This window comes from Pygocentrus nattereri, chromosome 23, assembly GCF_015220715.1.
Source record: "Pygocentrus nattereri isolate fPygNat1 chromosome 23, fPygNat1.pri, whole genome shotgun sequence".
Lineage (NCBI taxonomy): Eukaryota > Metazoa > Chordata > Actinopteri > Characiformes > Serrasalmidae > Pygocentrus > Pygocentrus nattereri.
In genome coordinates, this window is record NC_051233.1 from 19,762,247 (window position 1) to 19,787,183 (window position 24,937).

A 24,937-nucleotide genomic window follows, 5' to 3' on the forward strand; every position below is an offset into this window, starting at 1 on the left:
CGTGAGAGGTATTCTCCAGACATTCATTTTTTCTGTTTTATTAGTTAACTATTTGGTATGTACAACCTTCTGAGGAGCACCTAAGTGCAGCATTAACCTCTTCTTTGTTCATATGGGTGGTTTAGGAGAAAGAATTCCTAAATCAGTGGTTTGGATATTTGAATTTATAAGGTATTATTCAAAAAATATCCGTACTGTCTGTATTATCTGCTGCCCGAGGTGCCAGAGACTGTCTGGTGAGGCAGCACAAAGCTTCTCCTCCATTCTGCAATAACCTCTAGCTGCCTGAAGTAGTCTTTCTGTACTTTGGACTAAACATGCATCAGACTCCAGTCCTTGCAAGCCAAAACACTGCAGACTTCAGCACACTGCCTCACTGAAAACACGTGATTCAGCTCATCATCTTCTTAACAAGGCCTTCAGAAACTGAATTCAGAGTGTTAGATGAGGGTAAATGCTAATTTGGGCAGGATGGTACACGGTTGGACATGCCTAGACTAAGCCAAAGTGCCTATAGAGAGTATGTCCACTTGATGGCCGATGGCTCTTGGTAAGGCCCCCTGCAGGCATTTCTAGTCATACAGCAATAACACCTCCTATCTCTGTTAATGGAGAGATACGTCTAAATTCAAAACTAAAAGCCTCATTACCATTTCAAAGACATCATAAAATCATTGGTAAAATCTGACAAACAGCATAAACAGGTTTTAGAGGTTGCCTCAAATAATGCACAAACAGCAGGGGCTGTGTTTTCTGTTTGAGGCTTTACCAGCAAGCTGACTGGCTCTTTTCATTAAACAGACGCGATGTTGAGCATTGCTTTGTTTTGTCCAGTGTCCTGTCTCTAACCAAACACATATGAAACCGACCAAAACGTAAGACACAGGCTCTTCTGCGCGCCATTTCACACCAGACCACTCTGGATGACGCCTTATTTATTGAATTATGCAGAAAATTAAAATGGAAAAAATGGTGGAATTTCCCTTTAAAATAACAGTGCTCCCTTTGTTTAAGTTAACCAGTCTAAAGAATCATTGATTGATAAATAAATAAATAAATAAAAATGATTGTTATTAATGTTGTTGTTGTTGCTACCAAAGTGAACTAGCTAGCATTAACTGAACAAGTTTCTTTTCTTCCTTTCCTTTTCTTTAAAGGTTGATTCGTGGTGTTGGCAAGGCGGTACAAATCCGAGCTGCGCGACTCAACACACCCTCTTCACTCTGACTGTGGGATGCAAATGGCAGTTATCGAGGACCGCTAACTGCACTCGGGCCAGTAACAGGGGACTTCTGCTGTTTTTAACATGGACTGATTCAACGAAGGGCGCGTGGACTTGCCAGCCTTGAGCCGTGGGAATAAGGGAGAAGAGGATCTAGTGGATTTAGCTTTCGGAACCCCAAATCGTTCGTGTGAAATAAAATTGTTGACCTCGACAGGGTAAGACATCGGTGCATCAGCTAAGCTAGCTAGTAGGCTGCTACCTCTGCTACCTTTCCCCGCTGCTGCCTCCCTCTCACCGAGGGCTGGCCTCACCCGCGCTGCCTTCCCCACCGCTTCCCTCCGCTGTGGCCTCAAGCTCACCCGAGGCTCCGGCGTCTGCAGCTGCTGTGTGGTGTGGTCATGAAAAGCTGCTTTTGTCAGAGAAGGAAGGACGCACTGCCGCGAGTAACAGTTAAGTCGAGACGACATTTAACGGTAGCCGTAACCAGACCGTTCGCTGATTTGCCCTACCTAAGCTAACAGCACTTTAGCAACCATTGTATGGTAAGTCGTTGAACCAGCCAGCTGGATGGCTAACCTAGCTTGCAAGGAGAGCTGTTTACCGTTATTTTCTCCACAGCCGTCCACCAAACGGTTCCTGTCTCTTTCTCATGCATGACATGGTGAAGAATAAAAGGTACAGTAACGCTAATTACCACATATATGAAACTGGCGAGTCGGCTAGGCGAGTGTAGCATATTCAAGTTTTATAGTTGGCGAGCTAATATAAACACTTAAGCTAGCTAACTAGCTAGGTGGGTAACAGCTAGCTAGCTACACCGTACATTTTTCGTTCTGTCGTCTGTGTAGCCGTTTGCTTTTCAAAACGTAGCTACAAATCAGAAGTCTGTTTAACGTGCAAGCTAGTTGCTAAATCTATTAAATAAAAACGTTATGCAGAATATATTTAAAACCAACTAACTAATGCTCAGTGCACTCATATCAAATTGGCCTGTTTATGTGCTGTGGGGATATAAATGCTCGGCTTATTGCGGTGTCGATCGGGTAGCGAGATATCCAATTATAGCCAGGCTAATATTAACTACTGTCGTTATTTATTAAGACTATTTCAGGATTTCAAAAGCTAGTATTTGCTTAAATTGTCATGTCCCACACTTCGGTTGCATTGTTGATTCTCTTTGCTTTCCATTGCTTGTTTGTGGTGGTCATCAGCTTTCAGACATCTCACTCTCATCAGTGGTCAGTGTATTGGAGTTTGGGTTTGATGGATCTGATGGGTATGTAAAGTGGGTATAAAATTCTACTAAAAGTGATCTGAACTGGCTCATTTTAGTAACCCAGGTGGAGTTGTCTGCTTGGTAAGAAGTGTTTTTGGCTGAAATAAGGCAGCAGCCATTCGCTTTGACAGTACAAATTTAATAGAAACATTGCCCAAACCTGACAGACATAATAAAGGCCATAAAAGCTTTCACTGACTCGGAGATTCCACCTCACTTTGTTGTTAAGTAAGATTTTTTCCAGACGTTGTGATATGAGTAGAGAGAGAACATGAAACCAGTAAGTGTGCTATTTGAATCAGCCATCAGTGCCTGTAAAGTGAGAGATGTGAAACCTGACCGCCCCATGCAAGGTGAGGAGCATCTCAGTGAACAGCTCATATTGCAGGCCAGAATGTAATGTTTGTCTCTGGCACCTGCTAAGTTTGATGTGCCTTTATGCCCTTTGGAACATTTACTTGCTGGCAAGTTTGTTAGGTACCTTGCATCAACATTTATTGTCCATTTTATCAAGTCTGCTTAAGATGTACGTTCACTTTGCCGCTCTACAGTTACAGATTATGCATTACCATGTGAGTGTCACTGCAGTACTGAGAATGATCCCCTACCCAAATAATACATGTTCTTTGCTGGTCCTTTAGTGGTCTTGACCATTGAGGAATGAGATAAAATGGGAACTAACAAATCGTAGAGCTACAGAATGTCCCTAAATGGTAAGTGGGCATGATAAAATGGACAGTGAGTGTAGATACTACAAAGGTATGGTGTTTATTTACTAGCCATGGTAGGTCTTATTATTTGTTCATGTTGTAAATATGTATTGCTTAGATGGCCTAGCTTACTATTATAATTACTGTTATAATTGTAGTAAAAATTAACTGCAATATATTGTTTTGTCAATGGTAAACAGCTGTTGAACTGCCTGAAGTAGCCAGGCTGGCTTATTAGAGTTAGTCTTGCGATCTAGCTGTCCAAACTTATTAGCAGCCAACTGAGGACAGACGCATCTCAAATAAACTAACATTGCACACTGCTGCCTTCACCACTGTGTCAAAGCTAGTCAGAGCAGTTTTTATTTTAGTGAGACAATTAGTATGTTTTCATAGCCCAACAGATGAAAACACCTCCACTTCACGTTCTTTTTGTGATCTAAACAAATGATTGTGAAAGCTAATAACAGTGGAAAATAATGGCAGTCAGCTCAAATAATGGCAGTCAGCAGATTATGTAATAATTGTGACAGGCCTTTTGAAAATATCTTGTTTAGACATCCAGTTCCTGAATATAGCATATAACCTACCACCAGTCTTCATGACACTTCATTACGAAAAAGCCTCTTCTGTCAACTGTGATTTGCCTTGTTTGTTGATGCTGCAGGCTTCTTTTCTGACCCCCCACATCAGAAGAGTTCTCACACTGAGCTTGTGTTCACTTTCTCACCCTTTCTTGCGTCTGCTGTTTGCCTTACCTCAAGACAGCTCCATCTGTGCCAGTGATTTGACACAACCCCTTTGTGACTTGTTTGGGCAAGAGCTGAGAGTAGCCAAGAAGAAAAAGCCAGTCAGGGAGGTCTGGTTGCCAGGCTGCCTTCAGAGCGTTTTGCTTCCTTCAAACACTGCTCTTATTAGTATGCTACTGTGGTCTAGGCGTCTCGGGTCTATTTGTAACTCTGGAGAGTCTCTGATTAAAGAAAATACGCTTGAAAACCATTGCAGCCTTTATTATTATATCAGTCCATACTATGGATGACTTGTAAACTGGTATCTCTTCTGGCAGGTTGTGCTTATCTTAATCACTGGATCTGAACATCTGTGTCTGGGCTTTGCCGTCATGCCGCCTGTATTCAAGATAGTGATAGTTTAAAAAGTTTGCACAGATGTCCGAACTTGCACCTTAAGCCAAGCGTGCACAAAGCTATTTTAAGGCTGATTTTAACTCCAAGTGATGCTTCTGAAGAATTTTCAAAATCATAAACAATTTTTCAGATTGGAAGCTTGATCAGAAAGATCATATGGTGGTGTGAAAGGAACAAGTTAGTTTCAGCAGTCGCTGACATTGATTCATCACCAGATATTGGTATTGGGCTGATATCAGTAGAAAATGCTGAATTTGGTATAGGAGGGGAAAAAAATAGTAAATCTGATCCAATCATGTAACAAATCTAGCCTGAAATAGCACAGTCACATTGTGTGATGTGATGATGATAGTGTTTGAGTAGTTTGAGCATAATGGTTTACTTTTAGATGTTCTTCTTAAGTGCTTAAATTAAATTGGAAAAATTTAGTGGCTTTTGAAGAAATTGTGTTGCCATTGGTTATAGTTAAAAGCAGTATCAGAAAAGGTAAAGTGGTATTGTGCCTCCTCTAGTTGCTACTTTGTAAATTGGAATCATCGTATCTATAAGAAGTTTATATGTGCCTTCAACTTCCCTTTCAGGTTGTCTTTAAAACTGGCAAAGCGGTGCACTTCACTAGCCCCCACTCTGTAATCCCCTCCCACTGAGCTCTCTCTTTTGACTGTACTTTCACAGACCACTGCACTGTTCTAACATGTTTCCTGCTCAGGGATTTAGTTCCTTTTATGAGGTCGTTTTCATAGTTTAGCAGTGTCGTCATGGTTTTGCACCATCCCGTGTTTTAGATAAATGAGCAACATTTGTTTTTTAGCATTACTGTGGAAGATGTTCTTAACCAACAATTCATAGAATAACACATTTTTCCATGCACTAACTGCGTAGAGTTCGAGGTGTTTTCATACATAATTAATCTTTTACATGCTTCTTTTCAGTGTCTTTACATTGTTAAGTTTGACATCTTTCATAAATGTAATAGAATTATTACAGAATGGAATTTCACACAATTCCTTGTAAAGTGTTATGCAAGTGAACAGAGTGTAATCTGTTTAGCAATAATTGATCATTTACCCTGTTGTTATAATGCCATTGTAACTGTATGAATTTGACCAGACTTACCTGCAATTCTGTTCCCCAGCAAGCCCCCAGTCAGTAAATATTTTTCATCCATTCCTGCTTCAGCACACATTACTCAAGGCAAGGGCGTTAGATTGCTGATTTCTTGGCTGAATGGAATAGAAGAATTGGAATAGATTAGCTCACTAAACAGTTTTTAGAGTGTTTTTCTGCAGTTTTGTCTGTATCTTGGTTGTCCGTTAGGTGGTTTTGTTTTCCATCTATGTATCAGTTGTCTAACGAAATACTTTACTTTCAGAACTCCAGGATGCCTGAGGTACGGGACCTGTCGGATGCCCTACCAGAGATGCCCATGGATCCCATCACTGGTGTTGGTGTTGTTGCCTCAAGAAACCGAGCCCCCACTGGCTATGATGTAGTAAGTATCTTATAACAAGCTATCAGTTCAGAGTGTATTACACTGTAAAATGATGATAAAAAAAACAGATCAGTCCAGAATTTCACGTTATGCTCACACTAAAATGAACTGAACTTACTGTAGTTTTTATTGGCAGCGTACTATATTACCTAAACTGTGCAGTTGATGTTTAATATTAAAGCACTCAGATGAGATTGGACCCCAAAGAATGATTGAGGACATCTTTAATTAAACTGTAAGATGATGCCTAAAGACAGTGTTGAATGTATAAACATAATACACACGTCCACCAACCAAAAATATCTAGCCGACAGCGATCCTGTGATCTAAACTGATCGCTGAGGATAGCAGAACTAATAACTCAAAAATGATCATGTAGTCTTGAAGTATATGGACATGTTTCTGTTCAAAAGGTTGGGATTTTAAATGTTGGTTTAAGGTTTAGGTTTGAAGGACTGAATTTTATTGTGTACGGGGTTGGCTTGAGGCATCCTTCTCGAATGTTATTTCGATTGCTTTTTTTTTTTTTTGCTCCTCTGCAATATAGATTTTTTTTTTTCCCGCCTGCAATATTGATTTTGCAGTTTGAATTTGTAAAGGAGGGTCTCTAGTTACTTTTCAGGGCTGTAGTATTGATTTATGAAATACATTTGCCTCATATGTGCTAACTAAAGAAAAGAAAAAAATAACAATGCCGTTCTTTATATCAAGGGTCCTTAAGAAGAGGTTGTTGTTGTTGTTGTTATTATTATTATTATTATTATTATTATTTTTATTATATATTATTATTATGTTTTGGCCAGTGGTGGAATTTCAGTAGTTAGCAGTGTAAGCAACAATATCTGGCTGTACTGGCTTTGGTTCAAAGGCATATCCAGTTAAAACTTTTTGGGTAACCTGAGTATGCAAATGAAGTTGTGTTTCCAGGGCTTGACTTGGAAATGCCGCCAGACATGCAGGATAGACCACACTGCCAGACGTGCAGGACAGACCACGCTGCCAGACATGCAGGACTGTATTATAGTGATACCGTATACCAATTCATTAAATAATATTATTTAAATTCAGTGAAGTGGTTCTCAGTGCTGTTATTTTTTAACATAGTGCAAATGTGCTTCATGTTAATTGTTTGTTATTAGCGCATTGAACATTATAAAGTGCAATATTTTATAGAAATGCTCTAGCATGTTCAGTTATTTTGAACACATCTGGCAGTCTAAGGGAGAACATTTTAAGCTGTTTTGCATAAAGTCTATCACTTCTTTTCTTTTCTGATGTTTGCCTTTTTTAAAGGATTTTCTTTACAATGTTCAGCTTTCTTTCTATTTCGGAGAACTGTACTGGTTTCAGAAAATCAGTGGGATTGTGGTGTTTCCTTTGGCTGGCTTTGTTGTTGTCGACACCCCAGTGTGGACCATAACAATGCTTTCTTGTGTGATGTGAGGCAGCAGAGTTTGTGTGAAAGCCCAAACCCCCCACGTGTCATTCTCAAATGGCAACCCAATGGCAATTTACATGCAGACACAGACAGTGAATAAGAGCAAGAGAGACCTCTGTTGTGTCCGATGATTACAATAGATTGGTTGTCATCTTTCTGTTGGCTTCACTGTCTGCGTGTCCATGGGTTGACATTTGGTTCTCTCTAAAGCCCAGATTAATGCAGTAGTAATTGTTTTCATGCTTTATTCCTTGTGTTAATTTTCTGTCCCAAAAAGCATTTAATTCTAATCTAGATGTTAACAATGAGAGTTTATTCTGGTGAATCCTAGTTGCATGCACTACTTACTTATGAAATACTTTGGAAACCTCTGTTTGGTTCAAGAATCGAGAGCAATATTAAACTGGCGCATAAAGAACTTGGGACTGTTTATAAAATTATAAAAATGAATTAGATATGAACATGTTTTAAAGTTTTTTTTGACTGAGAACCAGCCACAGACTTCCACATCTAAAAGCTGAGCTGCGTTCAAAGGCATTTTAAAATACTTATGAGTGCACACATTAACTGAATTCTGGTTTAATGTATGAAATGAATGTAAGATTTTGAGTGTTTCTTGTATGGGCTGCAGATTGTGATACTGAAAGCTGGGAGCTAGGCCTTTGCCAAGTCCTCTTATGCAGGTAACTGTGTGGGGAAAACCACGCTTCTGTAATTTTCCAGTTGTCCCTTACACTGACGTGGAAACAAAAGAAAACACTGAGCATGTGTTTCATGTCTGGATCATTTGATCGAACTTTGGCCAGATTCCATTTACAGTTTTCACTAAAATGTGACCCCAGCGTGTCCGATTTTGCTTTCTCTTTTTAAAAAAGCATATCAGCACATGCGATCTTTCCATATTACTTTGGTTTACTTTTTTTCCCGTTACAACACGAGGTGACAGACTTGGTTTGGACATTTTCAGTGACCCAGAATGCAAAACTGCTGTTGTTTTGGGGAAAAGTCCAGAATTGTCTTTTCTCCATCTTTCATTTCATTGTTTATCCTCTCACGTACCGGTCAGCTCAGCAGATGCATTTCCGCTAACGTAACTGTATATGGACAATGAAAACGCATTCTGTTCACACTTGTGTTAAATGTGGTCAGAATCTGTCTTGAAACATCTCTAAATGTGTTGGTGTGATACAATCAGAATCTGATGACAGTCCGATCACAATGTGTTCTGGGTGCGTTTACACCAGGCACTTCATGTTGTCAAGTGAAGTTTGAGTGTGATCCAGTTACCAAGAACGCATGCAAGGTCAGGCCCTTTTGTGCTGAGTTGTAATTTTTGTCAAATAAAAGAATGTAATGAAGTCCAGTTCAGTAAAAGTTGTTTGTAATACCGTCATATTTAAGTCAGCCACAAACTGATTTAATAATCTCATTGCACTGTGAGCTCCTGTAACCACAACCAAATTCCTTGTATGTGTTAGCATACCTGGCCTATATTTAAGTTAACTGATATGTAAATATGTGTGATGTGTTCTGTTAAAGAATTTCATTAAGTGAGTGATGATTTTAACCATTTTCTGCACAAGATTTTCAAAGGCTGAAATTCTAATTCATCCGATACCACCTGATACCATATGACAAGCCTGGTCTAGGGCTGCTATGCTAACAAAAGAAATGACTCAAGTTGACCGTGAACAAGGGTATGCTAAACTGCAGCAGATGCCTTGGCAGTGGGACCCAAATTGTTGGTCGCTGAAAACATCCCAACGTGGGAGGCTAACAAAACGGTGGCAAAAAAATTGATATTTGCTGCCAATGTGTCTTTACTTGGTTATAAAGTATAACATGTAATGTAGCCATTTTTAACTGTCCTTTGTAAAAGAGTCTGCAGAGAGATTGTATAGTCCTTCCCACGTACATAACAACTTGATTTTAGTTTCAGTGTGGCACAAGTCAGCAGAGCTGCTACAGCTCAGTTTCTTAGCATGTCTGTTTAGTACTTGATGTGTAGCCTGCTGTTTTGATTGAAAGAGCTTTACTGATAATTGACCATAGACAGAGCTGTGTGAAGGGACTACATTTGGCATAATCTGTAAACTAAACCAAGTGTTCTCATACAGTTTGTGCATGTAAATCTTAGGCTTTACATGTACATGATGGTCTGTTCAAATGTACAGTGTAGGCCATCATCAAAGAATAGATTTGCTAAAATCGCACAGTTTATGCTTGCCTTTATAGGACATTCAGTCAGTGCTTAACCAGCCAACATGACAAAACTGGGCAAACATGTTCTTTGGCTGCATTAGACTCAGATGTGATTTCTGCTGTCACTGTGCCACAGAGTCTGTTGTTGAAAGAGACAGATGAAGTGCATGAAATCAAAACTATTTAACTATTAATGATTTAACTGTTAAGACACAATGCACTCATTTTCACTAAAACTGCTTAATTCTAAGTAGGTTCCTTGTTATGGCTTCAGTATCAGAAGTACTTAAAAACATTAACTACTCAGTCTGAAAAAGATGGTATAGATGCATTCCTAATCGTTTGAGTTGATTCAGATGCTTGTGTGTAGTCTTTTTTTATATATATATATATATATATATATATATATATATATAAGTCTGTAGGAAGGAGCACAAAGTGGTATGAATGGGGTCTCACTGGTAGGAACCATGTTTCAACACAGAAAACATGAAATGCAGACACTTTTAGGAGGTCTCTTCATTTTGCCAGATCCTCCCTGGCTGGTCTGGCCTAGTATTTGTTTCCTCTCTCTTTCATGTTTTCACTGTTCTTTCTTTTAACTGCTGTTGTCAGGATGCTGTGTGTACTGACCTGGGGAAAAAAGAGTAAAGTAGTTGTTGAGTAGATCTCTGCATAATAAAAAGGTGTTTGAGTTGGAAAGTGATCATTGGCTCATTAGGAAGTTATTTGCATCTCGAAATCCTGCATCTCTTTTTCTGCTGCTTCTTTTTCTTTAATCCTGCACTTGTTCTCACAACCCTGTGCTTGTTTTTAAACTTGAAGGTGACACCACAGACTTCAACCATGCCAAGACCAAAGTGAGACAGGTTTTCAGACTGGGAGTTGTGTGATTTAGACCAGCCCATCCTAGCTTAAAACTGTATTTTCTCTACTAGCCTTTAGTGTTATTCATCTGTCTCTGCTCTGTGTCTGCAAATAGGAACATAACATAAGAGCGTTTCTAATTAAAAAATGTGACCATATTTTGTGTTTTACGAGCATGCAAATGGGTGCACTAATATGTAGGGTACTTGCAGCTTAGCTGAACACAGAGACAGGCCGACTTCATCTCTCTGTCCATCCACCTATCCATGCATTACTGTGGGCAGGCCTCAGAGGGTCATGCCCACTGGCTAATTTGCTAGGCCGATCTAGAAATGGTGCACGTATAAGGTTTTTGTTTTATGTGACAGTTACGTACTCTTTAACTGCAAAAGGATTGGAATCGACCTTTTGCAAGAATTCAGTATAACGTAAATATAGCACATCCTAATTTCTCCAGAAATGAACAGGCACAAAATGGTGATACCGCTAAGACTATAATTAAAAAGGCCAAAGGGCAAGACACCTATAATTGCTAACCGGATTAAAACATTACTACAGGCCTACAGGGAACTCTCGCAATCCTCCTGATTTACCCACTTCGACACTGACTGCGGTCCAGTATGATCTCCATATGCTGTTAATTGAACATTCGTCTTTGTGGACAGCACTCATAAAAATGATGGAAATGTTGACATTTCATGACGAAATATGCCACTTGAGAATCTGATTAGTCTGCATTCTGAATAGTAAGGCTGGGAGTTGAAATTCTGAAAGGCTGTTTAGCCCTGATCAGATCTGTTTTGTTTGTTCATTATAAGGTGGCCTTCTTTCTATGTTTCAATTAACAAACCTTTGCTTTCATGTGTAGCAACTGTGAATATGGACTAAGAGAAATGGCAGATTTCTTCAAAGGGCTTATAGGACTATTCCAAAAAAAAAGAGATTGCACCCTTGTTCATTCTGCTTATTTCCCATAGGTTGCACAGACCACAGATGGAATGGATGCTGATTTGTGGAAAGATGGCCTTTTCAAATCTAAGGTGACACGGTACCTCTGTTTCACAAGGGTCTTCTCCAAGGAAAATGTAAGTTGCTTTTTGCCTTTTATGGTTAAACTTTGAATTGGAAATGACCTTGAATCAGGAATTCTGCTTGTTCTTGGTGCAGTGTTTATTAATTCAGTTACATCTGTGACTTGATGTAAAATGGGAAGTTGAAGTGTTGTCTAGGAAGTTCATGGAAATACTGGGATGTTGTAGTTCGGTCTGAAAGTTTGGTATTGGAGCTGATCATGTTATTGTCATTTTAGCTCTCTACCACATTGTAATGGAGCTGGTATTAAACAATGAATTTGAGCTCAAAGTACAGGCTTTCAACTTGAATTTGAGAATTACAAACACTTCATACAGAGCCTATCCATTTCAGGCGGGACTCAAAAGTAACTGGATACTTGACTGCTCAGCTGTTCTGTGGCCTGTTACTCCCTCATTATTTCACTTACAAATAAGCAAATAAAAGGTCTTTTGCATTTGAAATCGATTGCTGTTAACTCTCATTATGAAGTTCAAAGAGCATTCACTGCCAGTGAAAAGTCAAAACAAAGCCATCAGACAGAGAGCCCCAAAAAAGGGTGTGGCCAAATCATCTACTTAAAAATAACACCCCGATGAGCTCAGAAATACCAAAAGGCCTGGGAAAGCACAACAAACGACTGTGATGGGTAGCAGAAGAATTCTTCCCCTTGTGGAAAAAAAACTCCTTCATGACAGTTGGCTGCATCTGTGTTTCTGTAGCTGTATCAAAGTCAACAGTCAAGAAAAGAGACTTTACCAGAGTAAATACAGAGGGTTTACCACAAAATGTAAACCATTGGTAATAGGCATGTACTGATGGCACTTTTTTTCCTTTCCGATACGGATACCTGATGCCGAGTACCCATACTGATGCTAATTGTATCTAACCTAACTAGCTTATTAGTCAACAAAGATCATTGTGTAAAAAAAATTGGGGGAAGAGAAAAGTATGGAAAAGTATGAAGTACGATAAGGAACTAATTCCCTTGTATTTAATGATAATGTGGTAATCTGCTTAGAACATGAAGGAGATGAAGTCAGCTGCAATAAAGGCCTGGCAGAACATTACCTGGAGAGAAATGCAGTGTTTAGGGATGTCTGTGGGTTCCAGACTCCAGGCAGTTTTTGACGGCAAAGGATTTACAACAAAATATTTAAAATGGCAGTTATTTTTAAAGCACCTGAAAAATGGGGGACTGTGCTTGAAAATGGTTGTAATTCATACATCATTTGTAAATACCCCAAAATTTAAATTGAAAGTCTGCGCCTTGAGCTCATTATTTAATTTCGTTTCTGTCTCTGTGGTAGACAGCTGAAAGGACAATAACTTGAATCACTGTCCAAATATTTATGGACTTGATTTTGTCTATTGGCTCTATAGAGAATGACTAATTTAGATTATTTGTTAAGGCAGTTTTACTTGGATAGTAGACTTGAGCTGACTGGTATCAAGATGGCTAAGCTGAATGATTCAAATGTGAGAAAATATACTGCTCCTGGGTTTAAAAGCACAAAAGTAAATCCTGGTTGTCACAAAATCTGTGGTCCCCTGAATCAGCCCTAACATGCTGTCAATCTTCAAAATGCTCTATAGCAGTGTAAATAATGTACAAGCCTAAATGACATACTTATTGGACTTTTGTCTAGGAGTAGTGGGAGATCAGTCACTTTGTGAGTAGCTGATATATATATTGTGAGTAGCTGATATATATATATATATATATATATATATATATATATATATATATATATATATATATATATATATATATATATATATATATATATATATGGTACTTTGATAGCAGTGGTGTCACCTACATCAAATTTAGACACACCTAATTCACTTTTTGTCCACAGAAAACTGCAAGGCATCAGTATTGTTTTTTTTGATGCCGTTACACAAGATAAATATGCAGGATTAACAAGATGAGCCTATGAAGACAAGTGCTATAGGAGAGTTAAGGCTACGTTTACACAGCAGGTAAAAGTGGCCCAAATCTGATTTTCTCACCAAATCCGATTTTTTTGTTTGCTTGTTCACACTATCTTTTAGATGTGATCTGTATGCAACAGCAGTCTGAACAGATCAGCTCCCAAACCGACCCGCATGCGCAAAAGAACGATATACTTCACGTGGCTCATCCAGAGGTAAACAGTCATGATAACTAGGGAACACTAGTCGATCCTGGTTTCGTCTTCACCAGCATTACAGGAGCGATTATGCAGTTTCAGTGGTTGACAGCTGAGCTCATTACCCACAGTTTGTTCAAGTTTGCTATAAAAAGGGCTTTTCTTATTCGGCCACTTCTTTGGTTCGTGTCCTCGGATTGTTTAAACTGTTCTCTGACACTGCAGCCTCAGGCTCCTCCGGCCTCGCTCGGCTGTTTCGTTCCAAACCGCTTCAGACACGGAGCGGCTATGATGAGTCTCCTCTAATATTTTGGTACAGAAGCATCAGCCTAAATGTCTGAGTCTCAGCAGCGCGAAATGATGACAAATGTCGGGTTGTACTGACGTAAAAGTCGCATGAATTCCGATCTGGCTGATCAGACTGAGTCACGTTGCCGCAGATCGGATTTCAGTACCACGTATGAAAGCGTCTCAAATCGGAATTGAAAATGTCAGAATGCATTTTTTGCTGTTCACACAGCCACAAAGACGACACATCTGTGTCACATTTGAGGAAAAAGATTGGATTTGGGCCACTTTTACCTGCTGTGTAAACGTAGCCTTGAGACTTACCGTTTTTTGTTAGCTACTTTCAAAGGAATCTTACTAATGTCAGCTTAATTGATTAATGTAAAGCTATTTATTTTAAGTTAGCAAAGTTATATTAATGTTATTATTTATGACTAAGTATTACTGATAAAATCATTTCTATTAATTTGATACTAGAAAGCTGGAAACCATCTAGCTAATGTCAGAGCTACAAGCACACTAACTGACTCAATACCACAGTCAACATACCTTGACCAATTGGCATATAGCTGCTTAAGAAAAGATGCCATGACTGGTGCACTTACAAGAATGACCCCTCAATAGCTCTGATTGGCTGGAGTTTTTACACAAACGTTCAGACATTTTACAGCGAGCAGATACAAAAGTTGAGAAACCAGCCATTAGGGGTGTAGTTTGTGTACTTCTGGTGCCGGTCCCAAGCCTGGATAAATGGTGAGGGTTGCGTCAGGAAGGGCATCCGGCGTAAAACTTGTGCCAAAACTATCATGTGGATCACAAATATGATTACCATACCGGATCGGTTGAGGCCCGGGTTAACAACGACCACCTCCGGTGCTGTTGACCAGCAGGGTGCCGGTGGAAATTGGACTACTGTAGGTCGAAGACCATCAAAGAGGAGAGGAGGAAGGCAGGTTAGAAGGCAGCGAGAGAGAAGGAAAAGCAGGAGTTTGGAGGTTAGAGTAGGGACTCTGAACACAGGGACAATGACTGGTAAAGGCAGAGAGCTTGCAGACATGATGGAGAGAAGGAAGGTAGATATTCTGTGTGTCCAGGAGACCAGATGGAAAGGAAGCAAGGCCAAGAACATTGGAGGTGGATTCAAACTGTTCTATCATTGTGTAGAGAGGAAGAGAAATGGAGTAGGGATAATCCTAAAGGAACAGCTTGTGAAAAGTGTTCTGGATGTAAAGAGAGTGTCAGACAGGATCCTGAGCCTGAGGTTGGAGGTTGATGGTGTAATTTTGAATGTGGTCAGTTCATCTGCACCACAGGTTGGTTGTCAGTTAGAGGAGAAAGAGGAATTTTGGAGAAAGATGGATGAAGTGGTAGATGGTGTCCCTAGAGAGGAGAGATTAGTGATTGGTGCAGACTTCAATGGATATGTTGGTGAAGGCAACAGAGGGGATGAAGAGGTGCTGGGTATGTATGGTGTGAAAGACAGAAATGCGGAAGGTCAGATGATTGTAGATTTTGCAAAGAGAATGGAAATGGCTGTGGTTAACACGTATTTTCAGAAGAGGGAAGAACACAGGGTGACACACAAGAGTGGAGGGAGGTGCACACAGGTGGATTATATCCTTAGCAGGAGATGCCACCTAAAGGAGATTGGAGATTGTAAAGTGGTACCAGGGGAAAGTGTAGCAAGGCAGCATAGGGTGGTTGTCTGTAGAATGAGATTAGAAACAAAGAAGAGGAAGAGAGTGAAGACAGAGCCAAAGATTAGATGGTGGAAGCTGAAGGAGGAGGATGGTTGCAGGCAGTTCAGGGAAAAATTGCAACAGGCCCTTGGGGACAGTGAGGAGCTACCTGAGGACTGGGAAACTACAGCTAAAGTGGTGACAGAAACTGGCAAGAATGTGTTGGGTGTTTCGTCTGGTCAGAGGAAAGAAGACAAGGAAAGTTGGTGGTGGAATGAGGAAGTCCAGGAGAGTATTCAGAAGAAGAAAGCAGCTAAGAAAAAGTGGGATAACCAGAGAGATGAAGGAAGTAGGCAGGAGTACTGTGAGGCTAGTCACATAGCGAAAAGAATGGTGGCAAAGGCAAAGGCTCAGGCCTATGATGAGCTGTATGAGAGGCTGGACAGTAAAGAAGGAGTAAAGGACTTGTATCGTTTGGCTAAACAGAGAGATAGAGCTGGAAAGGATGTACAGCAGGTTAGGCTGATAAAGGATAGAGAGGGAAATGTACTAGTGAGTGAACAGAGAGTGTTGAGTAGATGGAAGGAGTACTTTGAAGAACTAATGAATGAGGAAAACGAGAGAGAGAGAGGAGGACAACGGGGGGAGAGATAGTGGATCAGGAAGTGCAGAGAATTGGTAAGGTGGAAGTGAGGGCAGCTTTAAAAAGGATGAAGAATGGAAAGGCAGTTGGTCCAGATGACATACCTGTGGAGGTATGGAGATGTTTAGGAGAGAAGCAGTGGACTTTTTAACCAGGTTGTTTAACAAAATCCTGGAGAGTGAGAGGATGCCTGATGAGTGGAGAAGTAGTGTACTGGTCCCCATTTTTAAGAACAAGGGTGATGTGCAGAGCTGCAGTAACTACAGAGGTATAAAGTTGATGAGCCACACCATGAAGGTATGGGAAAAAGTTGTTGAAGCAAGGCTAAGGCGAGAGGTTCAGATCAGTGAGCAGCAGTTTGGTTTCATGCCCAGAAAGAGTACTACAGATGCAATTTTTGCGTTTAGAGTGTTGGTAGAGAAGTACAGAGAAGGTCAGAAGGAGCTACATTGTGTCTTTGTGGATCTAGAGAAGGCAGATGATAGGGTGCCAAGAGAGGAACTATGGTACTGTATGAGGAAGTCAGGTGTAGGTGAAAAGTATGTTAGGGTGGTGCAGGACATGTATGAGGATAGTAAGACAGTGGTGAGGTGTGCAGTTGGAGTGACAAATGGTTTCAAGGTGAAGGTAGGGTTACAGCAGGGATCAGCTTTGAGCCCCTTCTTGTTTGCAATGGTGATGGAAAGGTTGACAGATGAGGTCAGGCAGGAGGCTCCATGGACCATGATGTTTGCAGATGACATTGTAATCTGTGGTGAGAGTAGAGAGCAGGTGGAAGAGAATCTGGAGAGGAGAGGAATGAAGGTCAGTAGAGACAAAACGGAATACATGGGTGTGAATGAGAGGGAGGCAGGTGGAAATGTGAAGATGCAAGGAGTAGAGGTCGTAAATGTGGATGACTTCAAATATCTTGGGTCAACCATCCAGAGCAATGGACAGTGTAGAAAAGAGGTGAAGAAGAGGGTGCAGGCAGGAAGGAGTGGGTGGAGATGGGTGTCAGGGCTGATGTGTGACAAAAGGATAGCAGCAAGAGTGAAAGGGAAGGTTTACAAGACAGCAGTGCGTCCTGCTATGATGTATGGTATGGAGACTTTGGCTCTGTCTAAAAGACAGGAGGCTGAGCTGGAGGTGGCGGAGATGAAGATGCTGAGATTTTCGTTGGGAGTGACAAGGATGGACAAGATTAGAAATGAGCAGATGAGAGGGACAGTGAAGGTGGAGCAGTTTGGAGATAAAGCCAGAGAGGCCAGGTTGAGATGGTTTGGACATGTGTTGAGGAGGAATAGTGGATATATTGGTCAAAGAATGTTGGAGATGGAGCTGCCGGGTAGAAGGAGAAGAGGTAGACCTCAGAGAAGGTTTATGGCTGTAGTGAAGATGGACATGGAGATGGTTGGTGTAAAAGTAGAGGAGGCAGTGGATAGGGCAAGATGGAGGCAGATGATCGGCTGTGGCGACCTCTAAATGGAGCAGGAAGAAGAAGAAGAAGAAGAAGAAGAAGAAGAAGAAGAAGAAGAAGTTGAGAGCACTGTGCAGCTGAGAGCAGAAAGTATTTGCATGGACATACAAGTTCTGAAGCTGAAGAGCACGATTTAGCGAGTTTCCAGTTTTGAGTGAAACCCGGAGTGTTTTGCACATACGAGCTCTGAAAGGGATGCATTGTTGTGCGGATTTTCAAGTTTTGAATGAAACTAGTGTTTTGTTGAGTAAATCTGAAGGCATTTACCTGCAAACTTTGTGCTGAGAAGTCCATTAAAGTTCATTAGCTGTGTGCTCAGAGCACTGCTTTTCTCTCAAACTGACATTCCTCTCTCAAACATCAGGATCTTCTCTCAAACATTCTGGCACAAAAGGAACTTCTTAGTAATAAACTGAGAAATTAGGCAGGGCTTTAACAAGTGGTTTAAATGTCTGTTGCTGCTGGCTGCTACTTTTCTAAAGTGGAAAATTAAAGTGGTCTAACAGCCAGCTGTGGTATACACAGTGCTTGAGCTTTGACTGTGGTTGTGATGGCTGCTTTTGGTCAAACACTGTGAAACTAGCTGCATGTGTACCTACACAGTTAGGGGTAAGATTATCACCATCTTTAAAGAGGCAGAAAATAGACTCTAAGCAGAAAAGCTGTGTGCTTAAATTTAATGTGCAGCTAGTTTTTGTTGAAAGGTGTCTTGATTACAGACAGTCAAAACATTGGCATTAGAGGTATTACAAGTTTCATTTTCCATGTATACTTGGTGAAACACTGCAGACATTTAAGATTTTTTTAACTTTGTGTCTATGAGAATTAGCTCAGGCTTCATATAGCCAAAATCCAGCTGATTAACATGTGTCTGGATCAGCTCCAATCCTGATCCTTCAGGTTGGATTGAGATCACTTATTGTTTCCATTTTCCTGCAGTTGAAAAGAGGTAAAATTTTTATGTTCCTTTGAAGCTAACTTTTTTTCCCCCCCTGATCCCTGGCTAAAGTGGGGATGGCTAGTTTGCCATTGATTTTGAGGTTGTGATTTGTCTTTTGGCTGTCTTGTCTTTTCCCTGTACAGTTAAAGAATGTATGCTGTGGCAGTCCATACCAGCCGCTCATAGTCCAAAGAACACGGTTGTTAATGGAAGCGCTTAAAGAAGAAAACTAAACATCAGTCATAGTCCAGCTATGGCTTGATTGGGTATTAAATATGTAGAACTCTTTCATGCATTTTTAAATAGGAGGATCATGCATCAAGACTTAATTCAGAACATTTTAAAAGCGCTCTTTTTGATCTGTTGACTATCTTTCCAAAGAAGAATATTTTATTTCCACTGTTTTTTTTCTTAATCTGACACATGGTCTCTGTTTAGTTTGTGTTTAGGGTGTTGTCTGCTGCTTTAAAAATATCCTTTGTCTGTGAACTTATCATTTGTGAGACTTAAGACGTTTCAGAGTCTTGGATAAGATGCAAGACAAGCAGAGTTTTAGAGAAAAGCCAGAATACTTTGTCTCACGGAATACTTTGTCTCTGTCAATTGTTTCTTGTATTTAGGTCAGCAGTGTCTTAGAGGAAAAACTTGAATTATGGGTTTTACATGTGTGTATTTTTTTTTCTTTACTAATTCTGTATCTACTGCCAGGTTATTTATTTTTTTTTTTTGTCAGAATCTCTAATACTTGCTACGTAAGCAAATCTCTTTGGATCAGGAAGAATTTCATTCTCTTAAAACTCTGATCTAAGATCAGACCTCATCATTGTTTGTAGTTCTATTCAGTGTTATATAAAAGGCAAGAACTGATCTCAGATCAGAACTCTTAAATAATATCGGCTGTTGTATGCTTCTTTCCACAGAGTCATTTAGGAAATGTGCTGGTAGACATGAAACTCATTGACATTAAAGATACACTGCCTGTGGGGTTTATCCCAATCCAGGAGACTGTGGACACACGTAAGCACTGCTCTCTACTTTTATTCCTTTTTTTTTTTTTTTTTTTGCTCCTCATGCCTTTTTTTTTCGAAATGTGACTTTGTTACTAACTCCTGAAGTGCAGACATCTTGACAGAAAAGGTGTGCAGGTATACATTCACTTGTAGGTAAAGCAAGGAGTACATTAAGGTATGGTGATGTTTAGTTGAACTTAAGAATATATAAAATTTTACAACAGGCAGTGTACATGCATATGTACAGTATTTTTGAAATATCACATTAAAAAAAAAATTTTAAATCCCTATAAGCCTATACATTTTAAGGCTCTGTCTGCAATTAGTGCAGATAATGAGGGTCAAAGATTTTACTTTTGAACTTGCAAAACTTTTCATATCCAAACAGTCATTGCTTTTAATCGTTAAATGTTAAAAAAAAATAGGGGCAAAATGCAGATGGAACCTTTTTAGCTCTGCTTGCTCACCTATGAAAATAAAACAGTTTTGGTTTAGCAAATCATACACATTTTCATGAAATTAGATTCCATCAACATTACTAAAGTAAAAATGCGTAGTTGAACTGAGGGACCTGCAAAACAGGTACTGTGAAAGTTATAATGACCAAGGATGTAAACTAACAGGCTGAAAAAAGGTGCATTTTGATTTAATGTCAACCCTAATTACTCTTTATATGCCAGCTTTTAATACAAACACCTGATATAATACATGATCAAAGGGTTTTTCCTCAAGTGCTGTAGTGTACAGTATCAGCAGGAGAACTAATTAATACTTTCTTCATGGGTTATTTTTCCCCTTGTTGTGGTTTAGTGAATGGCGCAAGAAGTCACTTATAAAACAGTAGCAACCTTTAATCACATACCTGCATACATCATTATTACCTTGAGCCTTTTCTTTCTGTAGTCTGGTATGTCAGTAATATAATGTGCCTCTCTTGTGTTTCCTGCACTTAAACTAATTAAGTGAATTGATCCTTAACCATGCTTTTGACCCCACTGCAGACTTTCACTTCATTCACACTTCTTCCTCTGCCTCTCATCCTCTGTAGAGGAGCCCGCATTCCGAAAGAGGAGATTGTGTATCAAGTTCATCCCAAGGGACTCAACCGAAGCTGCCATCTGCGACATTCGCATCCTAGGACGCTCTAAACAGGCTCCACCACAGTATACCTTCATAGGGTCAGTTGCAATTTAAGATAATGGGGCTTCGCTGATATGAGCATGTTGTAAGCAGCACCACCTTGAAGGAGTACAGTCTCTGAAAGTGTTGAAACAGCAAGGCCAGGTCTTTTTTATTTGCTATGTACACTGAAGACATATCTGTTTCAGGTCGAAAGATGAATGAGAAGGTAGATTAGAATTTCAACTTTTATTTCCTAATACACAACTAGATGTGTTACAGTTTGTAACATAGCGCATTTTATTTGAACTGATCTATTTTTCATGTGAGCAAAAATACTGGACAGTGTTTTGAAAGGTGTTTCTTGTCGCCAAGTTGTGCTCTGTTAGATTGTTTGTTTAAACAAATAATAGCTCTGTATAGGCCTGGACAGTAATGTATCGTTAATGTAATAAATTATGCCACAGTATGTCACGCTAAGCTTTTCTGAAGAGGAAAGAGGAAAAATCTGTCTGAGCCATTGCACAAGCATTGTGCATAGATTTTTATGGAATGATGAGGTCAAGATTAACCTAAAAAAAATGTATCTGCTTAAGATCCAAAACATACAAGCTTATTGGTCAAGCATGGTGGAGGTAGTGTCATGGCATGGAACAGAACATGACTTCTAGAACAGGTTAGCTAAATCTTTACCTTTACTGATAATGAAACTGGTGGTAGCAGCAGAACAAATTCTGAAGTCTACAGAAATATGCTGTCTGGCAGTTTACACAGAAATGTATTGAATCTAAATGGGAGGAGCTTCATTATGCAGCAAGACGGTGGCTATGTTTACATTCAAAGACACTGAGGTGTTTATATTCTCACTCTATTCAAGAATTTGATGGAAGTTCAAGCGCACTAGAAGTAATCCGATGCAAAATGATGCATATGTGTGGAGTAGTGCTTAAAGTAAACTTTACCATGACAGTGAGCATCACGAGGTCCAGTCCGCGTGAGATGAGTCTGCAGTTGGCGTGCTTGTTTTTATTTTCTTTAAGATATCAGACTCAGAAAAACCTATCAGATGTACTTATTAAGGAAGCAGCAAGAGGAAGACATCATGTTTTGAGACTAGCTGGACGTCCGTCCCACCGCTGTCTTTTAAAGATCAGTGCATAAACTTCGTCTCCTCTCCAGACCAGTTTCTGCTCCCGCCATGTTGAACAATATATAAACTTTCACTATGACGCGACACGCATGCGCAGAATGTACTTAAACGTTCCGATTGGAATGTAATCGGATTCAGGTGTTCACATGGCTATTATTCTTTTATTTAATGGATTATTTAGAGGTTTACCCACCTCGTTCAATCGGATAGAAATTGTATTGCAAGTGTCCTCAATTGGACTAGACTCTTCAAATTGAGGTGTTTACATGGACATATTCAATTTCGATTGAACTATTAGTTGGATTATTAACGGATTATTAGGCTGCATGTGGCTAATGACCCAAAACACACTGCCAACACAACAAAGCGCAAATCAACCACCAGAGCTTAAAATAAGCATGCATTTTATTTCTTGAAGAGGAGGCTGACTTGAGAAACCCTATTAAACAAACAACTTAAATAAATAAAGTATTAAAAGCAAGAAATTGCAGAAGTTATAAGCAAGGGATATGTGCTTGAATATTAAGTGTTATTTACTTTTGATTTACTTTTGATTTACTTTTAGACTACCTGTTCTGTGTGCTTTTGTGCACTTTGGTCTGCCAGCAAGAGTGCCATTCTCCAAGTTGTTTGACAGAGATGGAAATATGTCCAACAGACATTCTCATCTAAAAATTAAGCACTGTCTAGTCACTTTACTAATTGTTGACCTCCACTTTTAAGCTAAATGGTCCTCATAGCTGTATCTTACCGGTTAGGGTATTTTTTTCTGATGTGCAGAAAAACTATGCAAGACAGTGGCTCAGAGAATAACAGCTACACTCACATACTTGATTATGGATGTCACTCAACACCATTCCATTTACTTTGCACTCTAAGATGTGGATCCTTTAATTTCTAAACCTGTATAATTTGAATCAGGGTGAACTGACATACTTTATTTGACAGTCTATACACAAAAGCATTATTCTCTGCAGAAGTAACATGGTAGTCATGGTCATCAGGCTTACTGTGAAGTAACTTCACCATATGCCTCTTATTCCCATCAAACCCAAAGCAAAAATTTAAGCTACAAAATAGATATTTTGGTGTTTTGCTATCCATGAGCATTCCAACATGTTCTTATGTCCAGATGAGCTCAGGTTTGATGTTTTTAAGTCCTCTTGTTATGACAGAGTTTGCCAGGCAGATTTCAGCAATTTTCTATTTCAAGGACCTGAAATGTGCCATTATTGCTATCATTATTTATTCTTAAGGCCAAATAAAAAGCTAGATTACTATTTAATGCCCTGTTTAATGTCATCATTGGCTGCTGTTGATATACTTCTGACTTAATTGACATTTCCTCTGCAGAGAGCTGAACAACATGGGGATTTGGTACAGAATGGGGAAAGTGCCCCGGACCCAGGACTCATCTCCAGTACAGAGCAACTCCTCCTCCACAGGCAATACCACCAACATTCAGACAGTCACCACCAACTCCACTCCAGCACCTGTCATGCCCAAGTACGTGTAGCTGTGTTATATTGCTTGTTCTATACCACATATAGCATGGCATGACCAGCAAAGCAGAATGTTTCCACTTTGCTTTCGTTTTTACATCAATTCTCAATGAAAACCGTTGCATCAGTGCATTTTTTACATGCTTCTAGTGGCATTCCATTCACAGCAACTGGCAAAAAAATAAATTTAGAATGCATATGTGGCTGTTGCTAAGCTGCTTTCTATACGCAGCCAGTATAAAAGCTACCTTTATTAACCTAGGAGCATAATGCATCAGTGCAGATGTTGTTCAGTGTTGCTGTTAGTGACTTCCAACCTAAAATGTACTTCAGAATGTATAGATGAAGAAGACTAAGTGGAACAAGAAGTATAAGGAAGTGTTCACCATTCATGCAACTCAGAGCTGACCAGTGCCACTGAGAAAAGGAAGAAGAAAGAATAAGAAAGTGAGCGGGAAGTAAACGCTAGGGTGTGTGACTCTGTCAGGCGGCCAGATGCGTTGCATTCCACAGATAATAGTATTAACAAATGTGAGCCTGCTGAGATCCCCTGGTGCTTTGCAGTTGAATCTACAATGAAAAGTCCAAACAGTTAAAAAGGGCTGCCTTGAGCTGTCTTTTCAGCATTGTCTGACATTGTCTGTCTTAGCAGAGTTCATGTAGTCATTATTGGTGTAAAACAGGGCTGTTAAAACTGATGAGGCCTTTAGTTTTTCAAAGTAGGTTGGAGGCTCTTGAAAGGTTTTGCTTGATTCACATCACTGTGAAACAAGAAGTCAACTTCAGCTGTTGTTTCCACATCTGTCTGCTTCCTGACTTTAACGTGTGTGTCTCTCTTGTCCTCTAAAAAAAGATTTGTCTCGATCAGAATCCCTGTCTGTGCTGTAGGTTCTGTTTTAGAGGCAGTATTAGAGGCAGTATTTCCCAGAGACTATGCATGACCCCAAAGATGGTTTAAATAAATACATGATAAATCATTTTACATGCCACTGTTGTCAGAACAAAACCTCATATCAAAATTAGAACTTTACAGGAGAAGAAAAAAAACATGCTTTCAGTGGAACCCATTGACTGACTTATATTAAAGTCATTCAGTGACTTTTTAGAGCAATTCATTTTTAGTAATTTGTTTTGGTCTGTTCATCATGAAATGCACACACAATGTAAAGGGCAGGAAGGATTTTCAAATCCTTTTACCGAAAAACGCCAAACATGGAGATATGAGGTTTTGTTCCTGACAGCAGCCATATTTACTATTTATTTATTTATTTTTTTCCCCCTTTGAATTTGTCATGAATTAATGTTTAATTAATTAATGTTTAATTTAATTAGTCAAGCTGCACACAATTAGACAATTCTTTATTAAGGAAAATTAAATCAACAATCTAATTGTAGGGCTCCAGACTAGCTTTTTCCAAAACGGTCCCCAAAGATCTTGTCAGCTGTCCAAAAATGAAAATTGTCCGACCAAAAAATTCAATTGCTTTTACTCTGCATTTTTGTTGTATGTTTTTGTACTGCCATACATTTATGTACACCCAGTGTCTATGAAAGCATGGATAACAAACATTTTGTAACTATGTTTT

At 39.6% G+C, this 24,937-nt stretch overlaps 1 protein-coding gene across 2 annotated transcripts in view; it reads left to right on the plus strand.

Annotated features, from left to right (window-relative positions):
- Positions 1–1,050: 1,050 nt before the first annotated feature.
- mvb12ba (multivesicular body subunit 12Ba) overlaps positions 1,051–24,937 on the plus strand; it is a 38,507-nt gene continuing 14,620 nt past the window's right edge. Inside the window, exons 1-6 of one of the 2 annotated variants that reach the window (XM_037533740.1) lie at positions 1,051–1,440; positions 5,729–5,848; positions 11,333–11,440; positions 19,491–19,587; positions 20,629–20,758; positions 23,203–23,355. In XM_037533740.1, the coding sequence (XP_037389637.1) occupies positions 5,738–5,848; positions 11,333–11,440; positions 19,491–19,587; positions 20,629–20,758; positions 23,203–23,355 (599 nt within the window). In that variant the 5' untranslated portion in view covers positions 1,051–1,440; positions 5,729–5,737. Of the gene's footprint in view, positions 1,441–1,470; positions 1,675–5,728; positions 5,849–11,332; positions 11,441–19,490; positions 19,588–20,628; positions 20,759–23,202; positions 23,356–24,937 lie in introns of those variants that run through there. The other variant, XM_037533739.1, reaches the window with a different exon arrangement.